The sequence below is a fragment of the Manihot esculenta genome, chromosome 3 (assembly GCF_001659605.2).
Source record: "Manihot esculenta cultivar AM560-2 chromosome 3, M.esculenta_v8, whole genome shotgun sequence".
In the NCBI taxonomy this organism is placed as follows: Eukaryota; Viridiplantae; Streptophyta; class Magnoliopsida; order Malpighiales; family Euphorbiaceae; genus Manihot; species Manihot esculenta.
The window spans coordinates 21,469,510-21,494,421 of NC_035163.2; the positions used below are offsets into that span (position 1 = coordinate 21,469,510).

The 24,912-nt window shown below is 31.3% G+C and overlaps 3 protein-coding genes across 4 annotated transcripts; 1 reads left to right on the forward strand and 2 right to left on the reverse strand.

The window, feature by feature from the left end:
* On the reverse strand, positions 1–7,491 carry LOC122723293 (rhamnogalacturonate lyase B-like). Its single transcript, XM_043955077.1, has 18 exons — positions 7,322–7,491; positions 7,139–7,201; positions 6,756–6,867; positions 6,081–6,157; positions 3,115–3,181; positions 2,870–2,991; positions 2,730–2,780; positions 2,519–2,638; positions 2,318–2,437; positions 2,087–2,222; positions 1,825–1,995; positions 1,515–1,667; positions 1,229–1,426; positions 993–1,134; positions 747–906; positions 540–656; positions 325–451; positions 1–240 (listed from the first exon to the last, which is right to left on the reverse strand). Exons 1-18 carry the CDS (start codon positions 7,489–7,491, stop codon positions 1–3), a joined length of 2,346 nt encoding a protein of 781 aa, XP_043811012.1.
* A 2,944-nt stretch (positions 7,492–10,435) lies between these two features.
* LOC110612057 lies at positions 10,436–11,025 on the forward strand. The gene has a single exon (XM_021752704.2). The coding sequence runs from the start codon at positions 10,694–10,696 to the stop codon at positions 10,895–10,897; it is 204 nt and encodes a 67-aa protein (XP_021608396.1). The 5' UTR covers positions 10,436–10,693; the 3' UTR covers positions 10,898–11,025.
* Positions 11,026–15,432: 4,407 nt separating this feature from the next.
* Positions 15,433–24,563, reverse strand: LOC110611787 (molybdopterin synthase sulfur carrier subunit). Of its 2 annotated transcripts, XM_021752264.2 has the most exons (3): positions 24,316–24,563; positions 21,828–22,748; positions 15,433–16,052 (listed from the first exon to the last, which is right to left on the reverse strand). In XM_021752264.2, the coding sequence occupies exon 3, from the start codon at positions 16,013–16,015 to the stop codon at positions 15,704–15,706; it is 312 nt and encodes a 103-aa protein (XP_021607956.1). In that variant the 5' UTR covers positions 16,016–16,052; positions 21,828–22,748; positions 24,316–24,563; the 3' UTR covers positions 15,433–15,703. The 2 variants fall into 2 exon arrangements, with proteins under 2 accessions (XP_021607956.1, XP_021607957.1); XM_021752265.2 differs by lacking the exon at positions 21,828–22,748.
* Positions 24,564–24,912: the final 349 nt, after the last annotated feature.

A 24,912-nucleotide genomic window follows, 5' to 3' on the forward strand; every position in this document is an offset into this window, starting at 1 on the left:
TTAAGCTTTTATTGGTGCTTCTAAACGAATATAATCATACATAATGCCAGTGAAAGGGCTTCCCTTTCTAGACTGAGTAAGATAAATTATATTCTTTCCTTGGAGAAGTTGAGTACTTGGTACTTGAATGCTATACAACCAATATAAGCCATGAATTCCCATTCTTGCAATAGCATTATCCCTGCCTATTAGCCTTGTTGTGAAAAGAGGTCGTTTAGCTTTGGCATTGTTGAACCGCACCTTTTTCATATATGATAGATTTTTTATTATTAAATTTAGGATATAAGAATAATGAAATTGCTAATTAAACAGTGAATGACATACCTGAAGTTCAGAATTAGTAGCTGATGCCAAGGCTATTTGTAGAGTGTAACTTCCACTTAGCTTTGCACTTTTAAGTTCAAATATGATCTGCCATGTAGTTGCCTCATATGCCATATTTCCTACCCTTCTGCAATGTGAATAACCAACCTTAGAATAACTATTATTATTATACTTAAGGTAATTAAGGATTTAGAGGAATAGGTGTTAATAAGTACCTATTAACATGGGCATAGAACCAATCTTTAGCATAATTACTAACACCAACTGTATATATGAGATCATTCTTAGGATATAGATCGGTATATCTGTCCCACAATCCATATTGTCTAAATCTGTACAAGAAAGGCAATAATAAAAAATTATGCATGATATTAACTTTGGATGAAACAAGAAGGCATGCGGCAATGTGGAAGAGAGCTAACTTATTTGCTGGGCTATTAATATACAATTTGTTGATGAGTGTTGGGTTTGGGTCTGGTATATAGAATTCAGCAGCGGTACGATCAGGAATGCCTATTTCCCAAAGAGTTGGACCATTTCTTGGAGGATCATATGTAAGGACACCCAATTTGATATTAGATCCTGTAGTTCAACATGTACATAATTTCATCAACTAATTAAAGAAAATTAGTTTAACTATTTATAAAACTACTATAAGCTATAAATACCCGGTTGAATAATGATATCAACATTATACTTGTAATCTCCAATAAAACCAGGAACAAATGCATATAAACTATATTTCCCAGCTCTGATGTTTTTAATTGAGAAACTTCCTTTCTTATCAGCTTGAGTCCAAAATTGGTAACCCTATAAGTAAATCGAAAAGGCATAGAAATGTTAGCCAAGAAATTCCTCATCTCACTAGATAATTTGGGAATAAAATTTCACATTTGTTTCTAACCTTTGCTTCTGTTTGCCATGAGCCCGCAACACCTGGCGCTGCCAATCCCACATAAGCAAAACTTGCATCCATCGATCTTTTATTAATGTACTGCTCACGAACTACTAATCGACCTACAACATTTCCCCGTTGACCAGAAGAAGGGAAATCTTGAGATCGAGGAAAATTATATGGCCAGCTTTTAACTTCAGTTGACATCTAATAATCAACAAGATAGCATGAGTACTCAAAATTGCGTCCAAGATTCTCATGAATAAAAAGAATGAATATGCAAAGAGATATGTACTTGTCTTTTAGCATCTTCCCAGAGAGCTTTGGGATTTACAGAAGGAACAGAATTAAGATAGACGAAAACAGGGCCAAAAACTTTTTTCCATGGCTCTCCATTTCGATATGCTGCATTTAAGTCCTTTCCAGCATAATGAACACTACCAAACATCTAAAAAAAATGAACGAACTATAATTAATATATATAAATGATAAAAAAAAAATTTTGAAGAGAAATGACCATCTCATGTTGACAACATTGAGGCGTTCTACTATTAATATTATAAATTGTTAACAATAATGAAAATTTCTAAATATCATGTACTGACATTGAGAACAATAGGCCCCACATGAGAGGTCAGGTCTTGCTTGACAGGTCCAGCATCGCGAAATTCATTACTGGGTGTGATCATCCAAAATCCGACTGGTGGATCATTTGATATCCATCCATGTACCTTGTTATCTTTATTCTCACAAGAGTATTGGTATTTGTCATCCACCTGCTTACACCATTCCAACAATATTAATGGATCAAACCACTCTGCACTATCAATTTACTAGTGGGAAATTGAAATGACAAGAGTTAATTACCTCCCCTTTTTGTTTAGGGTTGACTGGATTGGTTAAACGAACAGCTTCAGGAAAGGCTAGAGGCTGGCCAGTGACACGATCTTGAGGCATTGGCATTTCTCTTTGCCTATCATCGGATATTGCCATGTAGTGAAACCTGACCATTGATTTCATAAATAAATGTTCTTACGGCCTTTAATTGATTAATATAAAATAAATAATGATAAAAATATTGATTAATTATTCATTTACTTTTTACTCTGAAGCTTGAAAACCACCCTAATTTGATCCATATCAACGTCAGGCCACCCTTTCAAGCGTTCCATTATGGCATACAAATAAAGTCCTGAGCTTCCACGCTGAACTATGTACCTATAACGTTGAAGTCGGTGTGTAGAAATCAAACTTTCATAAACTTTGTTTATTTCTTATATACAATGAACTAGAGCTCACCTTTTGTCTACCTTCAAAGGGACTATGGTTTTATCCATTGAAGGGCTCCAAATCTTAGAGAATGAAATCTCTACTCGGTCATTATTTTGCACTATAATACTAAACTTGGTAGCTTGCAGCCTAAGAATTATAGTAACAATTAAAATTTCAACTTGGAAACAACATAAGCTTAATTAGAGTTTATAAAGTATTAATTTAGATATGGGTTTACTTGTCAAAGATGTTAGACTCTCCAGGTCGGTTCCATACCACGTCCCAGTATCTAAACTCCAAGAATTACTAACCATGATTAGAATTTATAATCACAAAGTAATGAACAAATAGAAAATGATAAAGGATTAAATGACATACCCTCGATTATCTTCTTTGTTCTTGATTTCAAGTACATTATCGATTGTTTTGTATTTAATTCCAATAACATCACCTCCTGGATTAGAGAAAGTGACTTGGACAATTCCATTGTCAACCACCACCTTATTTAAACACATTAAATAATTAATTAATTGTATGGAATATGTCGATAATAATAAAATACAACTAGGGAGATTTATAAATAACAAATAATAAAAGTAAGATGGAAAATTTAAGTATATTACTTGCTTATCAGTTACTTGTAGCTGCACCCCAAGAGCTGGGTTGTTATTAGTTCTACTTGGAACTTTTCTGCAAATGGAAAAGTATGCATGTTATTCCTAATAAGTTTAATTAACTTACTTTTTTTCTCTCCCTTTTGTCACCACATACCACAAAAAAAAAAATAAAATAAAAAGAAGTAATGAAAATCACAACGAATAAACAAATAAAGAGGAAGATCACGAGGATGAACCTTGCTGGGATATTCGCAGAGGAAGCAATGAAAAAGAAGAAGAAGAAGCAAAGAACGATAGCAGGCCAGCCAGACCCCACAAGCAAATGCATTTTGCCCATTTTGTGCTTTCTATAAAACACGAAGCAAGGAAGAAAGAAATTAAATAACTCAAGAAATATAAGGTTGATCAAAGAAAATTATAATAATGGCTGAACAGAAAATATAAGACATACTTTGCTTAATACCACTATGTGCTCTCGAATATTGATTGTCAATACAAAAGAAAGTATTGAAAAAGAAAGAAGGCTAAGAAATATGACAAAGAGGAGTAGTATAATTTTATTTTCCCTCTTAATAGCAATCAATCAAAAAGAAAAAAGCCAAATGCCACTCGGAGGTGGAGAGGGAAAACCCACGCTCCGAGTGGGAAGGAAGATAGGTTTCCCTCTATTCAGACGAGAAAGGAAGGAGCCGACAGTGCGGCAAACAATGAAAACTTACTCCAAAGAAAGAAATAGAAAAAAAAAAGAGTACCTCTCTCTAAAAAATTTTAGAGAGAGGTTCTTTTAAATAAATGTCTAGTTTGGAATTGCCCAATGATAACTCATGAGAATCTAAGGTGGTTATAAAGGTGTAATTAAAGCACTAAAACATCTAACATCTTCTATTTATGGCATTTCTATTTTAATGTGATGATTCTTCCTTTAGAATCGTTCATGGTGTTAATTTTGGATTTTTTTTGTTTTCTTTACTTGCTGTTTATTGATATACTAAAATATTTTGTATTAGAAAATTGAAAGGAAAAATAAAAGAGAGTGGAGGAGGTCATGCTAGAGAGCGAATTTATTGACGGCCACACAAAAAACATTTAAAAATAGAAAAGAAAATTTACATTCCATTAGTTTGTTGAAAATAACTTATATTTAGAAAATATTTTCTGTATAAAATATTTTTTAAAAATATAATTTATTTTTAATCACTTCATTTTAATTTTAAAAAATAAAATTTATTAATAAATTTATATATAAAAATTTAACAAATATCACATAATTGTAAAAGGATTTCAATGTCCATAATCGATTGTGTTATAACTCAGCTACGCATACAAGCATGGTTGTACCTTTATAAGTTCAAAAATTTGGAAATAAAAATAGGCTAAATTAATTTGATTCAATTTAGTTTGATTTTATTTTGAAACTCTTTAATTTTAATTTAGTTAGAATAGTTCTATGAAAAAGGCTAAACCAATTCAATCCATCCAAATTATATATTCTTACTATTTTGATTTTATTTATATTTTAAGTAATCATAATATTTTGATTTTTCATGTAGTATCTTAATGATTTATTATTTAGTTTGTCATATCAAATTATCAACTTAATTAACGGATAATGACTTCATTAAAATATAAAATTTTTTAAAAATTATGGCATTTTAAAATAATAAAAAGTTTAAATTGCAAAGATACAATTATAAGCTTATCTCATTACAATAACAAAAATTATTGCTATCTTCTCATATTTTTTCTTAAAAATATAATTTAGAAGATGATGGTTGTAATAATTTATTATAAAAAGTTTAGTTAAAAAATATTGATTATAATTAAATTAATTCAAAATTTATAATATTTTGTATTATTAATTTATAAAACTTTTATAAAATATATTTATAATATTTTTAACTGTAAAAAAATGAATATGATTTAATATTTCACAAGCACAATTATAATTTTTAAAATAATAGTTTATCATTTTAATAGCTTGTCGATAACAATCTAGAAATTATATGTGCATTTTTATCTCAAACTCATAAAAAAAAGTTATACATCTGATCCCTCTCTTTACAAGGAAATCCATTTCCTGTATTCCTTGGATTATGATCGATTTTTTTTTTCTCTGAGCTGAGTTCTATATAGTTTAAAGTCATTAACTAGTTTCAATAATTTAGGTAGGCAGTTTTAGTTAGTTAATTAACTCCTTCTCTTTTATAGGAAATGTGAGGATACAAGCTGACGCCATATTATTTTGTGAGACCTATTCTTTAATTTTAAATAATTGTATATGTTATCAGCTATCAATATGTGTTTATAAGCATAACCTATCATAATTCAGGTTTGTTTGCATATGCATTTAGATGCGAAAAAGAATTATTTTGTATGTATATATATAAATTGCTAATAAATTTTAATAATATAATGTTACAGAAATTAGATTGATGACGTGGTCGGAATGGAATTATATTGTGATTGACTATACTTACAAAGAAGAGAATGGGAGGTGCTGGTGGGTGTCCACGGCAGCCACTCCAATGCTCAAATCAGTATACTGAAGAATAGAGAAAATGCATTAAATTACTTAGAACTTAAGTAATGTACAAGAATAGCGTATATTTCCTATATAATTCTTTTTCTTTTATACTTTAAAAAAGTGGGGATAAATATGGCATTTCCCGATTATTCGGAGTGATGTAGTAGGTTGCTTGATAAGTTATCTACTACCACAATTACAAACTTCCTTGACCTCGATGCCTTAAGGAAGGGGGCAAGGATGTCTATCCCCCACTAAAAGAAAGCACAGTGGCTTCCAATGGCTGCTTGCATTTCTCCTTGGGTCCTTAGAATATTTGCATGTACCTAGCATCTTCGACACTTTTGGACAAATTGCTTCGCATCTTACATGATCATTGACCAATAGTACCATTGTCTGAATGCTTTCTGAGTAATTGTCCAATCTCCTTCATAGTTATCGCAATCACCTTCGTGAATATCCTTTAGGATTTCCTAACCTTCCTCTTCTGTAACATATTGCAGCCATGGCTGTATGGAGGACCTTCTGTACAACCAACCATCAATTAGTGCGTATTTAGAAGACTTCTTTATTATTTGTTTGGCTGATAACTCATTGGCTGGAAGATCGTCTTGTGTCAAAATTTTGTATACGAGCGTCATCTATGACTTCCCTTCCTTTATGGGAAAAGATTCTTCTACTTCTATTACTGGAGTGTATAATTTCTCGAACTGAAACGGTTGAGTCAAGTGTTGTTTACCCGTCGCTGCCATTTTGGTTAGAAGATCCGCCTCTTCATTGTTGCCTTTGGCCACTTGTCATAGCTCACAACTGTCTTGCCCATCCTTGATCTTCTCCATTAGGGAACGAAGCTTTTCCTCTTATTTGATAAGATTTAGTTCTTGGACTTTGAATTGTCCCTAGAACTGATTAACAACTAATTGTGTGTCACTAAAAATAATGGATTTTTGTATACCTAATTTCTTAATGATTCTCAAGGCTATAATTATAGCCTCGTACTTAGCTACATTGTTAGTGACATTGAAGGTGATGTTTGCGCATATCGAAGCTTTATACTGATTTGCGACTACAACAAGATCCCAATCTTGGAACCCTCGGTCCTGCAAGCTCCATCTGCCCAAACCTTCCGCTCTTCTATGGTTGACTCAGGGGACTCTAAAGGTTCTAATGGTGGAGTCATTTTCGCAATAAAATCGGCTAGTACCTGAGCTTTCATTGCCTTCCTAGGAACATACCTGATGTCATATGCCGACAATGTTACTGTCCAGGTAGATAATCCCCCTGATAGCTCTGGTTTGTGCAGAACCTTTCGCACAGGATAGTATGTTCTGACTTCGATGGTGTGCGACTCGAAGTATGGTCATAACTTTATTGTTTTCTATGTCATAGATAAGTATAAAAATAAAACTTTACCTTCGACAGATGGGCTTAGCAATGGAGGAGATGATATAAAGGCTTTTAGATTTTCAAATTCCTCTACACACTCTTACCCATACTCAAACTTACCTTTGCCTTTTAAAGGTTTGAAGAACATGAGACATCTTCTGGCCGAGCATGATAGGAAACGACCTAGAACAGTGACTCACCCGTTCAACCTTTGCACTTCATTAATGATTTTGGGTGCTATGTTTTGGATAACACTGATTTTTTGGGGATTCACCTCTGTAACCTTTTTCTGATATGATATACCCTAGAAACTTTCCATCCTTTACTCTTAAGGTACACTTTTCATGGTTCAGTTTCATACCTGCCTTGTTCAGGACGTCAAAGACTTTTTGGATATCTTCTGGATGGTCTTCTAATGATCGGCTTTTTACCATCATGTCATCTACATACACTTTAACGGTTGAACCCACCATGTCCTTAAAGATTTCTGACACCAGCCTTTGGTACGTCGCCCAACATTTTTTAGACTAAAAGGCATTACCTTATACCAGTAAACTCCTTTGTCTATTATGAACGCAGTCTTCTCTGCATCCTTGATGTCCATCATAATTTAGAGGTATCCTAAAATGCCATCAAGGGAGGAAACCATCGCGTGATCCAAGATCGAGTCTACTAATTTGTCGATGGATCCTTCGAACATGTTTTATTTAGGTTGGTGAAATCTACGCACATTCTCCACTTTCCATTAACTTTCTTTACCAGGACCGCATTGGCCATCCATATGGGATACTGAATTTCCTTTATTAATCCTGCACTTAAAAGCTTATCAACCTCTTCTTTGATCACATGCTATCTCTCTGGTGCAAACTTTCTTTTCTTCTATAGGATTGGTTTGACGATTTTTTCAACAAATAGCTTATGGGTGATGAGAGCTGGGTTCACACCTGTTACATCTTTTGGGGACCAAGTGAAAGTGGTTACTCGGCTCTTTAGAAATTCTACTAGATGAGTCTTTGTTTCATTAGTTAACGCAGTGTTGAACCACACCTTTTGCTCCTTACATATCTGGACCTCCTCTATCAGGTCTGCCGGTTCTAGCTTCATGTGAGATTTTGACTTCTCCAGCAAGTTGATGGGCATGAATGCTTTTCTAAGACTTTTTGCTGGGTGTTCGTAGCCTTCTTTGGCTAATCTCAAATTGCCTCGAACCACTGCTATTCCCTCTAGAGCTGAAAGATTAAGACACATATCGCCCATGCTAATAATAATACCATGGCAGTTTAGAACTGGATGGTCAAGTATCACATTGTATGAAAATGGGATATCTACTACCGCGAACTCTATATATAACTCTCGCTTATTCTTTTCATCACCCAGTACTAAGGGAAGGTTGATGATACCCAGCACTGTCACAATCTTATCTCCTAATCTTACAAAAGGATAGAAAACTCTGACAAGGTTATTTTTATCCAAGTCTAACTTATTAACAACATTTAAAATGAGAAGGTTAACAGAACTACCTGTATCCACCGATACTCGCCTTACCTCGTATCGGTTCAGGAGGATTTTAATGACCAGCGGGTCGTTTTGAAAGATCCAATCACTTTATTAGCAGAATCAAACCTTACCTTTTGCTTAGTCCATGGTTCTTGATCGACAGATAGAATATCTTATGCTACACGCTTATTTTTTCCTTTGCCTTTATTAGATCCTCCTATAATGACATGTATAATTCCTACCATTTCATGAGATTGAGAGGAAAGGTTCCTCTTTTAGAGAGAAAAGGAACAAGAGCTCGGTGTTACTCCAAATGAATAGAGATGATTCAATGAAGTTCCCAACAATGGAACCAAATGATGTTGCAGGGATTAGATTAATGTCATTGTCAGAATAGAATTATGTTGTAATTGGTTAAACTATAAGGAAGAGAATGTAGGGTGGTGATGGGTATCTACGGCAGTCACTCCAGCACTCAAATCAGTATACTGAAAAATAGAAAGAATATACTGAATTACTTAGAATTTGAGCAGTGTTTAAGAATAGTGTACATTTACCTATATAATTCTTCTCCTGTGAAAAAGTTGGGATAAAGATAGTATTTTACGATTATCTGACGGTAATGTGACTAGTTACTTAGATAAGAAATATTGTCAAATTATAAATTGGCAATTTCGTAATTACAAGTGTAATGGAAATATATTAGATTGTTCATATTAACGATAATTTCGTGTTGAGATTCGTGGCAAATCTTGATAATGCATTTATAATTTATTTTAAGAAATTTATTATATTGTTTTGTAAATTTAAAAAATTAATTTACATTTTTTAATGATAAAAAATTATGTAAAATTTATTTTTCAAGTATTATAAAAATATTAATAATAATGTTTTAATCAATATAATAAAAATAATTATTATTTATAAAAGTAAATATTTATATTTAAATAAAAATAATAAAATATGAATAAATTAAATTAATTTAAATTTATCATTAATTTATTTAATATAAAAAATAATTATATTTAATTATATTTAAATTAATTTCAAATAAATAAATACTTTTATGAATAGAAATTAATTGAATTTTATTGATAAAATTTGATTTTTTTTTTGAAAAAATACATATTGAATAAGAAAATAATTCAAAATAAATGAATTTTCTTTTCTAAATTTCTATATTTGATAAAATTTATAGTGTAAAAATTTAAATTTCTTAATTTGAAATTAAGAATAAATCTTTTTAGAATTGTTATAATTTTATAATATATAATTTATATTATTTATATCAAAATTATTTAATTAGTTTTGACAACTTTTAATATTGACTATTAATAATATATTTATAATTAATATTAAAAAAAATATTATATTATTTTATTAATTTAAAAAGAAATAATTTTTATATTTTTAATGATAAAAATTATGTAAAATTTAAATATTATAAAACTAATAATAATAATTTTTCAATGAATATAATAAATGATTGTTACCAGTTCAAAAAAAATTAAATAAATGGTTGTTATTATAAAAATAAATATTTATATTTAGTTTAAAAATAATAAAAATATAAATTAATTAAATCAATTTATTTTTTTTAGAAATAAATTGAGTTATATTTATAGTTTATTTTTTAATAAAAATATATTAAATAAAAAATTAATGATTAAAATAAATAAAATAAATAATTAATAAATTTTAAAAAATTTTAAAAATATTTTAATATATTTTTTAAAAATTAATAAATTAATTAATAATTTTTTTAATATTATAAAAATTAAATAGTAAATATTTTTAAAATAAATAAACAAAATAATAAGCAAACAAATAAAGCAACGTGTACGTGTGTATAACCTGACAAGACCGCTACCGGGACAGAAAAAGCGCGTACAAAAATTCTTCAACCGGAGAATAAAATCGAGAATTTCCTAGATCACGCGCAGTGTTTTCTTCCTTCTTTCCAGCTTAAGCTCTACCTCTCTAGACCCTCGCTAAAGCCCTCTTCAACTTCCTATAAATTACCCAAATAGCCGTCTGATAGCAGCGATCATATAAAAAATATCTAATTGATCTTCTCATCTCTGTGAGAGCCCGCTATAAATCAAGAAATTGAGCCTTGTCCGCAATCGGCGAGAAGTAGAATTGATCTTCTGGTCTGAGTTTGAGCAAGAAATCAAGATGTGTTTAGTGTTTGTTTGTGATGAAGATGAGAGGGTGGTAGGAAGACAGATAGCGCCTGGAGCATGTCCATACTGTGGAGGGATGATTCAGGCGATGGATGTAGAGAGCCAGTGGAGGTTCTGTTTCTTGCCTCTTTACTTCAAGACTAAAAGGAGGTATCATTGCTCTGTTTGTTCTAGACGCTTGGTGCTCCAGTACTAGAGTTTTCTCTGTTTTATGTACATAATACGTTTGTTGAGTTTGAATTAGGTTTTTTTTGTTAAATCTCACTTTTGATATTGATTTCGTCGATTTGGCGGTGGAGTAATTGTTGGAAATTTCTTTGTGTTGATTTTGTTTATTTGGTTAATTTCATCTCAGAATAATTCATAAATATTTTAACATATTCTAATATATGAAATTTTTATGTAAATATCACATTCCTTCCAGTAACGAAATCAATGGGCAAAATACTTATTTTGTTTTAGGATCCATTATAATAATGAAAAAGATTTTTGCAACATACACGTAATAATATCAGAATTCAAAAAATTCTCAAAATTCACTTGTGGTGGAAGATCTAATATTGATAGTTTTAGGGGGCGATTGACTTAATTATTAAAATTATTTGTAAGTATTTAATATTCATAAACTATTTAAAATTTAAAATAATTATATGTTTAATTAAAATATTTATAAATGATAAATAAGTAAATATTCGATAATAAATAATTTATAATATGAGTTATTATTGTTTATTTATTTATTTTATCTGAATTTATAAGCACATAAGGTGCTATAAATAAATATGACAGTTTCTTTTAAAGATTATAAATTAGTTTGTACAATTTTGATAACTTTAACAAATATATAGTTTTACTGGTTAAGTTAAGAATTTTTTATTATAATTTGAATAATTTAATTATTTTGTAATCATGACATAAAAATAGTAAATCACAGCTAAAAATGGATTACGAGAAAGCAATTAGCAGCTTAAATTCGTAGCAATCTACACCGTAAATTAATTTTAAATTAAATATTATAATAATACGTAAATTCAAGATAATTATGAAAAATAATTATTTTGATAATATTAAAATTTTATTTATATATTTTAACAATTTTCAATAATTTTTATGATAAATTTTATTTTTAAAATAATTACAAATAATAAAATGATAATAAATTTCATAGATAGAATAATGATAATTTAATTTAAATTAAATGTATTAAAATATTAAAATAATTATATAATATTAAATAATTTAATTTAATTATTTAATCATCGAAAAAAATCAACTTCAACTATATAATGATTTTAATAGTGTAGAAAAAATAAGGATTAAAATAATATGCAATTAAATAAAGTTGATAACTTTAATAACATTAAAATGTTAAAATATTAATTATCAAAATTAATAAATTTTTAATAATTATCCTAAGATGTTTATTTTTTAAAATGTTTATAGAACAATGAAGTGATATCCGACTGTACGATAATAACTATTTAATAATGAGCATAAAATGCCTTTCAAGTTTTTTTTTTTTGAAATGGAAATAACACTCGGTTGGTCGGTCTGGTATATATCTATCTTATGGCCTAATATGAAATATCTTAATCACTGAACCATCGCTCGTTCTTTCAATCTAACTTATACTCGCCTTATAGACTTTGATATCAAATGTCTTAGAAATTTTCATAGGTGACTAACCCCGCTTTAGTTAGTATAGCGTACACCCGATTTGTGGCCTAGCATGAAATGCTATAGAAACTTTTTGTGAAGCTGATACTAATGCCTAGTAGGTTGGTGTGACTTATACATGTCTTGTGGCCTGACATTAAATGTCTTAGAAACTTTTTATAAGACAGGACTAACACTTGGTTAGTTAGACTGACTTATATCCGCCTTGCGGCCTAGCGTTAGATACCTTGTTATGCAGGACTCATACCCAGATGGCCTTGTGGCCTTTTATGAATGTCTGTTATCGCGGACCAAAGTACGGATTATATGCAGAACCTACATCTTATGGCCTTTTGTGAATGTTTGTTTCTGCGGACTAATGCCCAGATTAAATGCGGGACCCATGCCCGAATGATCTTGTGACCTTTTATAAATTTGTTTGTTTCCATGGTCTAACACCAAAATTATATGTGGGATTCATGCTGGGATGGCCTTGCGGCATTTTTATTATTTTATTTATTTCTACGGTCCAATGCTTAGATTATATGCGGGACCTATATTCGGATGGTCTTATGGCCTTTTATGAATTTATTTTCGTGGACCAACATCGGATTATATGCAGGACCCATGCTCAAATGGCCGAGCGATTGCCTTATGACCTTTGTTCTTGTCTCCATGCTTTTCATTCATTCAACCATTCTGATTTTCCTATAAAAAAAGAAGTTTAAAGAATGCATCCTAGTTTTATGACATTTCTATAAATGACAAACATTTTCTAAGAATAAAATAAAAAAACTAGATCATTTGACTTGACCAATTTCAAAACTTGGAGTTTGACTCAGGAGCTAGACATCTGTAACATTCTCCTTACTATCACCCCATTAACACTCGGTCCTCCAGTAATCACATGAATAACTCCCTATAGATTCACTGTTAGGGGTGGTTTCAGAAATTATTACCTCGAGCTCGGGTGTCCTATCTTTTCTACTCTTTCTGATAAACTTTTGAAGTGTATCATTCTCTATTAACCTCTCAATCTCGTCTTTCAACTGTCGGCACTCCTCCATTATATGTCCTTGGTCTTCATGAAAATGGAAGTACTTAGTTCTATCTCGTTTTCTGACTTTCTTAGAGTTGAATTTGAGAGGTCACATGACCTTTTTGTCATTTTTCCTAATCCACATTAGAAAATGCATTCGTGAGTCATTCAATGGGGTATATTTCTTATACTTACCTCGGCCATTACTTCCTCAGGAGACTAGGAAATTTCTGTGGTCTACCTCATACCATTGCTTCTCCGATTTTTGGCCTTGCTTTTGACTCATCTTTTTATCCTCATCTTGCCCTCCAAGGTCCTTTCGAGCAGCCCATACTAGCTTCCAGTCGACATCCTTCGAAGCATTATCTGATGACTTCTCTTTTTGGAACTGATTCTTCCTTTCGAGCCGTTTCTGGATTACCCCTATCTGATGGCTTGAGGTCTCAATGGAGACTTCCTCCCTTTTCTTGGGAGCTATGAGTGATGCCTCCTCCCGATCTTTACATTGCTCAAAAGTAACCTGCAACCTTCTAACGTATTAGAGCATTTGCTCAATACTCAGATTGTTGAGATATGCTTTATTGACCATTGAGAGCATATTTTGTTCACTGCCATGGGTAAAAGAAATGATGACATCCTCGTTGATAGCAATCTTAATAGCAGCTTGTGAATTATCGGCCGTTTCGAGAAATAACAGAGAAATTTCTTTTTAAGAGAGAAGGGATAAAACCGATTTTAATCCAAATGAACAAAGAGAATTCAATGGAGTTTTTCAGTAATGGAATCAAATGATGTTGCTGAAACTAAAATGATAATGTGGCTAAAATAGAACTGTATTGTGATTGGCTAATCCTACAAAATAGAGAAGGTGAGGTGGTGGGTGTACACAGTAGCCACTCTGATATTCAAATCAGTAATATGGAGAATGAGACGAATATAAAACTTGAGCCTATTTGTTTTAGAGAATTGAATATTTTGTTTTTGTGATCATTCTCCTTTTATATAATAAGAGGATGGAGACAAATATAACATTTCTTAATAATCCGGCGATGGTGTGGCCAGCTGCTTACTAAGAGATATTGTCAGCTAATAAGTTGGTGATCCCGTGATTACAGGCGTAAAGGGAATTTGTTGAATTGTAACTGTTAATAGTAACTTTCTTATGGAGTCCCGTTCTAAAGTTGAGAGTACAAGTCTATCCAACTTGAGACCGACCTGTCTTGAAGCCGACTTGAAGTATTCAGATTTTTTTTTTTTTTTTTTTTTTTATGGATGAGACCGCATATAAATTTATCAGATTTCTATCATATAGCCTATCTTATGGTGATAATTTACTGTCTACTTTACATGAGTCTCATGTAGCATCAAATAGGAAAATTATGAAATCTTCACAAATCGGTGGTTGAAATATGGGCAGAACTAGAAAATTTTCTTGAAGAGGCGAATAGCTATATGTATATAAGCTACAAAAATAAGTTTTGATTTTAATATTTATAAATACTAAATTATAGACTGATTTAATCAAATAGATTTATTTTATTCTAAATCTATCCACGACTTCAGCCACTTATAATTATTTTTAAAAAAAAAAAATATTAAATGTTTATAAATCTTAAATAACTTATAAATTTATAAACTAATTTTCATAAATTAAGTTAAATATTCTTTAATTTATATTTAATTTTAAAATAAAATACTTAATAATTTTAATTTATAAATACAAAAATTTTAAATAATTAATTTAATTAAATTTTTATATTTTTCTTTGATTTAATGCGTTAATTTTAGTTGTGGCACCCAAAGTAGTATAAATAGGAACTTACTTGTAAAGATAAAGATATCCAAGATCATTAGCAATTAAAGATAAAACTCTTTCTCCCTATTTCTGCTCTCTCCTCTTCTCTAATTCTCTCTATTACTTCTCCCCTTTCTATTTCTTTTCTCAATCCAATCTACTTCTATTTCTTTCTCTCCCTATTTCTCTGTTTCAAAGGGAATTACAAGTCTGTCATGTAACAACAACATACACAGTTAAATATAGAATGATCTTATTTTCATTGCACATCCTTTTAAGACATGAGCATTTTTTTTTTCACAATTAGGACTCAAAGAAAGACTGCAACTATTGGATTTAAGTCAAAACCATGACTTTGACAAAGCTCATTTACATATAAGTCCACACATGCACTCATCCACAACCGGTGTGAGATCCCAAAGGACCATGGGACATGCCGCTGAAGGGACCTCAACTCAAGGCTCATGCCACGACACGAACGCACACCGGCTCACCCTTTGGCGGGAGCATAATTAGCCACCACTTATAGGAGGTATTATTGCCAGCTCATCTTTCTCTTTGACAACCGAAGCTTCGGTTGTGTATTCCTCATTTAGAGCAAGAACTATGCAGCTACGGATCTCTTCCAAACTGGGGAACTTAGCAACTATCTTATTCAAACAATCACTTGTAGTGCTACCAGTTGTTACCTCTAATGGCATCTCAGTCAAGCCAGTTATGTCCCGAGCTCTGGCAAAGAATAAGATCTTTATCTTCACATTTGAACCCCTACCCTCCACAAGTTTATCATTGATATTTTCTGTCTTGATTTTGAGAGCATCCATAGCAGATAGAGTGGATTAATGCAAGTACAACATATATCTGCAACAAGAACGTTACAGTTTCAGGTTCGAAAGAGTTGTGAGCATTACGTTGATTAGCAGCAGACGAAGGAAAACAATAAACATGAACACAGAGAGAGAGAAGAAAAGATTGGTATCCAAACACCAAAGTTAGTATCATTGGGCAAAAAAAAAAAAAAAAAGAAAAACCAGTGGGACAATTAATAAAATACAGAATCAGTAGTTCACACGTGAGATGGTTACCTTCCAACTAAAAGAACTAAACCGCAGTAACACGTTCGAGTCAAGCCATGGTTTTGAGATTGTTAAAATCTGAAAACATTTATTCTTTCTGTTCTTCATTTATAGACTACATTCAATCACACAAGCAATGCTCTCTATATTTTGCATGCAGTTCTAAAAGATATAACACTACATGGTTTGCATACAACACACACAGCAATAACGGGAGTAAAAGTTCAGGATATTTACAAGGTCACCTAAATCTGGTGCATTACACACCAAAATAGATTTGGATGCCTTTCCTTTCCTAATTTTTCTAGTTCTAACTCCTTTAGCATGCAAAAATGGAAGTCAATCCAGCTTTCAGTATCCCAGGTTGGCTTACCTGATCAATAGCTATTCAACTGCTAACTGGTATTATCATATCTAATGGGAAGGCAGTATTGTAGTGGTTAATTTAGCCAGCCTATCACATTAAAGTTATTTTTGTTAGAATTTCAAACTCCATTCCTAATTGTCTACCAACAGGTGTACTCACAAACAAGTACTCCGTAGACTCGATATTTCTTGTCCAAGTGACTTTGGGAACAGAATGAGATCAACTGGATCTTGATTACACACACAGACAGACATGGACACACACAAAAAAAAAAAAAAGAAAAAGTAAGAGAAGGAACTACTTATTGAGAGGCAAAAATTAGATGGTTGTGCATCCAATTAAGCATCAGCAAAAACTCTTCCAGCTCTGCATATTTGCAGACATGGATAGTTGCATCCATTTCAGAATGCGCCTATTTATAATCTGGCTGCCTACTTCACAATCAATACAAACTCTTATTTATTTCTAACTAAAGAAGCTTACTAACTAAAAATACTCACCAAAACCTCGGCATGATCACCATTTAAGATGGCTCCTCAAGAAATGCCTCCTATGTACTTGTCAGTTGTCACACAGATTCCCTTCCAAAAGTTTCAGCCCTAACAGTCATCCTGAGAATAATTTCTCAGTATTGCTTGCAGACAGCGTTCCTTCCCAGGTTTTCCAACTGTGCTTAAGTTTCCATCTTTAAAACTGAGATTCTGATCTAGGTGCAGATTAACAAACTGCTACCAAATTTTTTAGCCAATCTGTCTCAGATAACAACCATGTATTGGAGTAAAATGTGGTAGCTTCAAAAACTTGGCCTCATAATAGACACAATCTTATCCCTGTCTACTGGTTTCCTTGAATCTGATGCAACAGACCCAGCTAAATGTTACCAGAAAAAACTCTACTTCTGGACGTGATTCATTTCTCTAGGCATCAAGTAACACAAGATGCATCCATCACATCAAGACAAATTATAAGATTAAAACTTTCTTCTCCAGGTAGTCATCAACACTTCGCACTCACCCTTCATTAGAAATGACAGTAGGTAGGATACCTGCAAATTTTGAATTACCAAACTCGCTTGACATACATACTACCTGCGGCTATGCTGATCCCAAAGTCTAGTTACTACTACCTGTATACTTCCCAAACCTGCCCAAGCCCATCTGTTCCTCTCTCTCTCTCTCTCTCTCTCTTTCTCTCTATCTATCTATCTATCTCTTCCTTCTTTTGCTGAAAATGCAATAAAAAGAATGTGATCAGGTCAGCTATCCAACCTGAACCTGTAATTTATATATTTATACGTATATATATGTATATGTACATATATATGCCTATGCTTATCCCAAAATTTGAATTTCGCAAACCCACTTTTATACACTTCCTATTGTCCCAAGGGGTTTTGCAATTGCGAGATAGAAAAACTCACTGAAGTGGAAAGTGAGGAGTCGCCCCATCCTAATTTTGAAGATCAAAATTAGAGAAAACCGTTTCATTTTGAAAATTTAATAAACCAATTCTGTTTTAGGGATTCTGAAATCGAAATTCATATCTGTGTAAGGGTGGTTTTAGCACCCTACATCGTCCCTAGACAAAGTAAAGGGATTTAAAACTGTGTTCAAATAAACTAATTATCAATAATTTCGAATGGAGTTTAAATTATGATATTGACTACTTGTATTTAACTAAAAAATAAATTAAATCACTTATAGAAACACATAAATGTCTATGGAGTAAATCAAATATTAGAGTAAACGAATTATTCCCCGAGTGAATTTCAACCCCATTTATTTATTGTATTTTTTTTTTTTTAAAAAAACTCTCTTTAAAGAAAATGTAAAATTATTATTATTTAAAAAAAAGGGCTTTCAGGTTTGACAGATGAACAGATTTTGAGAAGTAACAATGATTTTAAAATTAAATGTGATTGAAGGCTTTAAAAGTAAATTTGCAGATGAAAATTAGAATTTGCTTGAATTTAAAAAGACTCCAACCTTGAGTCTTTAAAATTTAAAATTGTTGAAAATTAAAAATTTGAAAGATTAAATATGAAAATAGCATCAATATTTTTTTGAAGCTGAAAAGGGGATTAAACTTGAATTTGTTCCATATTGCAAAAAGTGGAAGCATATCTATTTAAGAAAAATGTGAGTCTTAATTTTTATTGAACGATTTTGTAAAAGGGCATGTGATTTTATTGAAAATAAATTTTAGAAGGATGCTAATTTTAGAAAAATGCCTTTTGCGTAGATGAGAGGATGATCTCTTTATTCTATAAATCATCTTTAGTACTAATGTGAACTTTAAAATAAATGGAGTATAGTTTTATCACTTATTATTTTTTGTGATTGATTATTCATGGGCGTCTCAACAAAAAAGGATGCACAGATAAATTAATATTAGAGTACATTTAAGAAATTAAATTAATATGGTCACAATTCTCACTTCTCTCAATTAGGACTCTAATTTGAAAGGAGAAACTTACTTAATGCTTAAAAAGTTCAACCTATCAATGAAGACTTTCATTCAATGAGCTGAGGTAAAATCAATAGGGAATTGCGACCCATTTTAATTCAATTACAAAAAATCATTAAAAAGAAGATGAATGTGCACATGTACATAATTCACTATTTACAAATTTACTGAGAATTCAATAATAATTAGAATTGAATTAACATGGGTTGAGACTCTTTTCTTCTTTCAATTAGGACTCATTAATACCTAAAGAGTTCAACCTATCAGTGAAGACCTTTACTCAATGAACTGAAGTCCCATCATCAGCGAAATTAACTGAATTTTAACCCATTTTAATTCAATTTCATCAAATAAAGCAAATTTAAAGGAGCATGAATATACACACAATTTTATCACTTACAAATTTGCTGATAATTTCCATTCCCTTATTGCAATAAAACAACATGCACCAAGATATTACGATTTTGCACATATTGCACATTTAAAATATAATCTAAAATTACCACTTCGGTTTATTATTTAATAGTGTGAGACTATGAATTTATTTATTTATTATTATGATTATTTTATACGGATCCAATGAGGACTTGGCTCGAACCCAAAAATATCTTATATCTTAAAGGCTTTACTATTTTATTTTATTATTATTTATTTTTTAATATAGTTTAAGGAGGACTCTCCTTCAAACTAAATTATTATATTTTAAATTTTTAAATGGCTCAAAGAGAATTCTCCTTCAAACCATGAATTTTAGACTTTATATTTAAGAAAATTATTAAAAATTATTTAAAAAGTTCAAGGAGGACTCTCCTTCAAACCAAAATTTTATAATTTATGCTTTATTAAAAATAAAAAAGATAATATTCTCCTTAGAACCAAAATTATCTATACTTGGATTTTTACTATTAAAAATTTTAAATGGCTCAAGGGACTCTCCTTCAAACTAAAATTTTTATATTTTAAATTTAATTTATTTAAATTTTATAAAATGGTTAAAATGATTTAAGAAGGACTCCTTGAAACCAACATTTATCTTTCTATATTTAATTTATTTAAATTTTATAAACTGGTTAAAATGGTTTAAGGAGGACTCTCCATAAAACCAAAACTTATATTTCTAGGTTTAATTTATTTAAATTTTATAAAATGGTTAAAATAGTTTGAGGACTCCTTCAAACCAAAATTTTTTATTTTTTATTTCGCTTAATAAGCGCATTTTTGTTACCTATAAACCCACCAAAAATGGGGCAAAATCCCCCCTATAAATTGGACGTTTCCCATTCCAACACAACACAACCTGCACCAAAATAATGCCATCTTGTCCTGCACAAATATTCATCATCTTCCACCTCTCCTCATACCAATAGCCTCATCCATTCTCACACTATCATCATATTAACATATTTCAGTGCAAAACCCAAAAGGCAATTTTTCAATGACAAAATTCACAACCGCATACATTATTTATATCCATGAAGCAAATGAGTTTGCATTGACATCCATGAACGAAGTAAAACTTATATGCAACAAGATTCACAACAAAACCACTCTCAGCCATCACCTTCACTGTTATGTTGTAAACATGCAAGGATTAAGCAGAAATAACATCCTAACATAGCTCCAAGCCTTAACAATCAACCAAACAGAAATTTAAAAACTTGGATTGCTAGTCTCACACAAGGAACCATAATCAAAGCATGAACAAGGACTGCCAACTTAGTACAGCACCAACAGAAAGTGATTTCTGAGTTTTATCATTCTAACTGCAAGATGTCAAATAATCCACTAGGGATATGTTTGGTTCAATTCCAATTCCTCAAATTTTGTCAAATTCAATTGAGTTTTATGTTTTGTGTGTTTGATTTAAAGAGAAATTAGAATTCAATTCTAGAAATTGAATTCCATGGAATTGATTATAACTAAAACCAACTCCTTCAAGTTTGATAAATTTAAAATGAATTCCACACAACTTACCTAACAATATTTTATGACTAAAATGCCCATAACAAAACTTTTTCTTTCAATTATCATTTATTTTACTAGTTACTTAAATAAATAACTGAAAATTAATAAATAATTAAAAAAATTAATGATTTCAAAATAAATGATTAAAAATTATTTTAATAAATAATATATTTTTTTCATTTTTATATTATTTTATAAATATTAAATAAAAATAATAGATACTACTAAGCAACCGGCCGTCTATTTTAAACTTTCAGAGTCTCTTGAATTGGTTGAATGGAATGAAAATTTTCTTACACAAGAGTATATGCTAATATCAACTTTCATGTTAATTTATTTTTGATTTTATCAATATATGTTATTAATTATGATTATTATTATTATTATTGATTAATTATTATACATATATGGTGAACAAGATTTTTTCTACAATAGAAAATTTTATATATATACTTTAGCAAATGAATTTCAATTTTGGAATTAAATCAAACAAAGATTATATGGAGTTCAATTTCAATTGAATTCTGCATTTTAAGTTATATTAAACCAAACAGTGGAATTCATTTCAAATTAATTATATTTGAAATTCAATTGAATTCCACCTAATTATAATTATAGAATTGAACCAAACATTATGTAAATCACTGTTAATAAGTTTCAAAGTCAGAGCATCCAGGATCAAATTGGGGGAATGGTTTTGAATCCATACAAAAACAAAAAAAATCAACGATTACTAAAACAATAAATAAAGAATGAGAATACCCCAAATCTTGACCCAAGAATCTGATGTTGAAGCCGGTGGAAGGATGCCTGTCACTGCCCAGGTGGAAGGATGCCTGTCACTGCCCAAGTGTAAATCTACTGTCTGGAGGCAAACGAATGCTCTGTTTCTGCTGGCCAGTAATGCTGGTGCCCCTTTGAACTGATATTGCGATTCTGTGCTCAGATGAGGGTCCGGGAGCAGACACGGCGAGGAAGCTGAGTTCCGAACTGGAATAGATGCAGAGCTGTTGGTTAAGTCTGAGATGGGTCTACTCGAGAGTGACTAAGGAGAATCGTGGGTATGGTGCCACAACTGGGTTTAATGGTAAAGGTGTTGGTATCGCCAGAGAATGAAAGGGGTATTTGAGGTGCGGAATCGGGAAGGGAGAGGAGATGAAGGAACTGACGAGGTGGGCAAGGGGGCTTCGGGTCAGTATTTTGGCAGGTGAGGGAGAGGCGATGGTGAAGGAGTATGGCAATTTTGGGTTCTCTGAGCTTCTGGGTTCTGTGAGTTTCGGGAGTGTTGGAATAGAGTAGGGATCGTGGAGAAGGAGACGATGGAGCCAGGGAACGTCGGCGTTCTGGTTGGGAGCTGATTTTGTGAGTTAGGTCGAAGGAGATGGTGGCGCTGGAAGCCAAGGAGAGAGGAGCATCAGGGGTGGGGTTTCGCTGTAGAAGGGATCGATAAGCTGAGGGATTGGAAGTGCTTTGGTGAAACCGCAAGGGTCCAAGACGTTTTTAGGAGAGAGAGATGTCGTTTAGGAGGAAATAGACAATAGTGGCAGATCTGGATATTTTCAGATTGGTCCCTCAAAATCCCCTCTCCAAATTTCTGGACATACAACCCTAATTTTTAATGGCTTCCCCATTCTCCTCCACCATCAATGGCAAAAACAAGTTTTTATATAGATGGACAAAATCCTAAAAATGAATGGTTAAAAGTTAAAGACAAATAGTGAGGGCTACGATTCAATTGTACAAGTAACTTTTTACAATTTAATCCAATGGCCAAGAATGAAAAAGTACTAAAAAAAATAAAGGCTAGGATAAAGGTGTTAAAATAAAATTGAAATTAAAATTAAATTAATTTTTATCGTCTTCACTTTTCCTTTTTATTTTTTATTTTAAATTGAAATTGAAATGCCAACAAAAGAAATTATTAAAAATAAGTGTATGAAATTTAATAAAAAATAATATTTTACAAGAAAAAAAATTAACTAACTAAATAAAACTGATTTGAATCTAGATCACGAATTTTAATTTTTACTCTTTTATTTTTTAATTTTATTTTTTAAATTTTATTATCATTCAGACAAAATATAGTGTCTACACCTATGCTCATCCCAAAATCCAATTACTTTTGCCTGCATACTTCCCAAACCCATATGTTCCTCTCTCTCTCTCTCTTACTTTCGCTGAAAATGCAAAAGAAAAACAAATTTGATAAATGAAATTTGACACAACCCAAATTAAACAAAAAACAAATATATTTCAAAAAACTAGTGATGAAATTCATCATAAACACAATGATCAGTTCATAATACATTCTGATAAAAGACAATAGTAACTATCCCTTTTACCTACTAATATAGTTACAGGAAGGTTAGAAGTAGGTCGAAATGCACTGGCATCAATTGGGTGGGAAAGTTACAAGGTGTAATGGGTGTATATTTTCACAGGATTGAAAAACTGCAGCCACATTTTTACAGTACATTCAGTGCTATCAAATGTTGACATCTTAAACAACCTAAACAACGATTAATGCTTTGTTTGGATTGAGATCAATAGAGAGAAGAGAAATGAAAAGAAAATAAATCTCTCATGTTTGAACATGAATTAAAGAGGAGAAATGGAGAGAAAGAAAAGAAAAAGAGGGCGTCTCAAAATATTTCCCTCCAAATGGTGGATAATCAGGGTAATAGATGTAGAACACCTAAATGCCCTTCTTTCTTTCAAGGGAGAAACTCTAAACTACTTATCTATCCAAACAACTCGAAGTAAATCAAATTTCCTTTTTTTGTCTCTTCATTTTCTCTCGAATTCTCTTGTACAATTAAGGATACAAAAATAGGGTAAATGTAATCAATTATCAATCAAGAAAACTGAATTAAGAGAAAACATACACAGCAAACAGGGAAAGCAACCCTCAACGAAACAAAAACAAAAAGTACATATACATCAGAGAATTTGCAGCACATACACCAGAATTCAACAAGAACACAGAAGTCAAAGAAGTAAATTCAAACCAATTATACGCAGAACAACGAGAATAAACAGATACAGCAAAAGGCCAAAATCCAACCAGGAGTAAGCACAGACAAAGCCAACAAATTTCTTTTACCAGTAAAATGAACCAAATACAACTTAGCAACTAACCAGGAAACGACAGAGATGAATTATGAAGCATAAAAACACAGCCCAAATATGGATTATTATTTTACAGGATAAACGGTTAGAAAAGGGAACAAGTTACAACTGGAAAGATTACCTCACACACTCTAATTTACGGCTTCTTGCGAGCCTGCCCCCTTCAGTTCAACTACAACAACTTTAGTGATGGATTCAAGGTGCTGAAACAGCAACCACGAACGACGGCGACAACAATAGCTTCAAATCGGAGGAAATCGACGACGACAATGACGGAAAAGGCAGTGATGGCTTCAAAGCGGGTTGAGAAAATCGTGAATTAGATTGAAGTTGAACTGCAGCGACACGTTCAACCATTAAACGCGTATGACAAAAAAATTATAATCTATTCAACACTATAATTTATAAAACGAGAATTACAGCTTAATTAACGAATATTTTTTTATTTTTAAAATCAATTATTTAAATTTTTAAATTTTAAATTTATTGAACTAAGTAATTCTTCCGTCTACTCTTTGAAAAAGATATGGTTATGTAATATAAAAATATCTATTTTATTTTTATAAAATTGTGAAATTTTAAAATTGAATATATTTATATTCAATAAATTTTAGTTACTCTTATTTTAATATTATTATTTATTAATAAAGTAATTAATAATTAAAAATATTTTATATACTCAAAATCCTAACACAAAAATTTATACTCATTTAAAAAG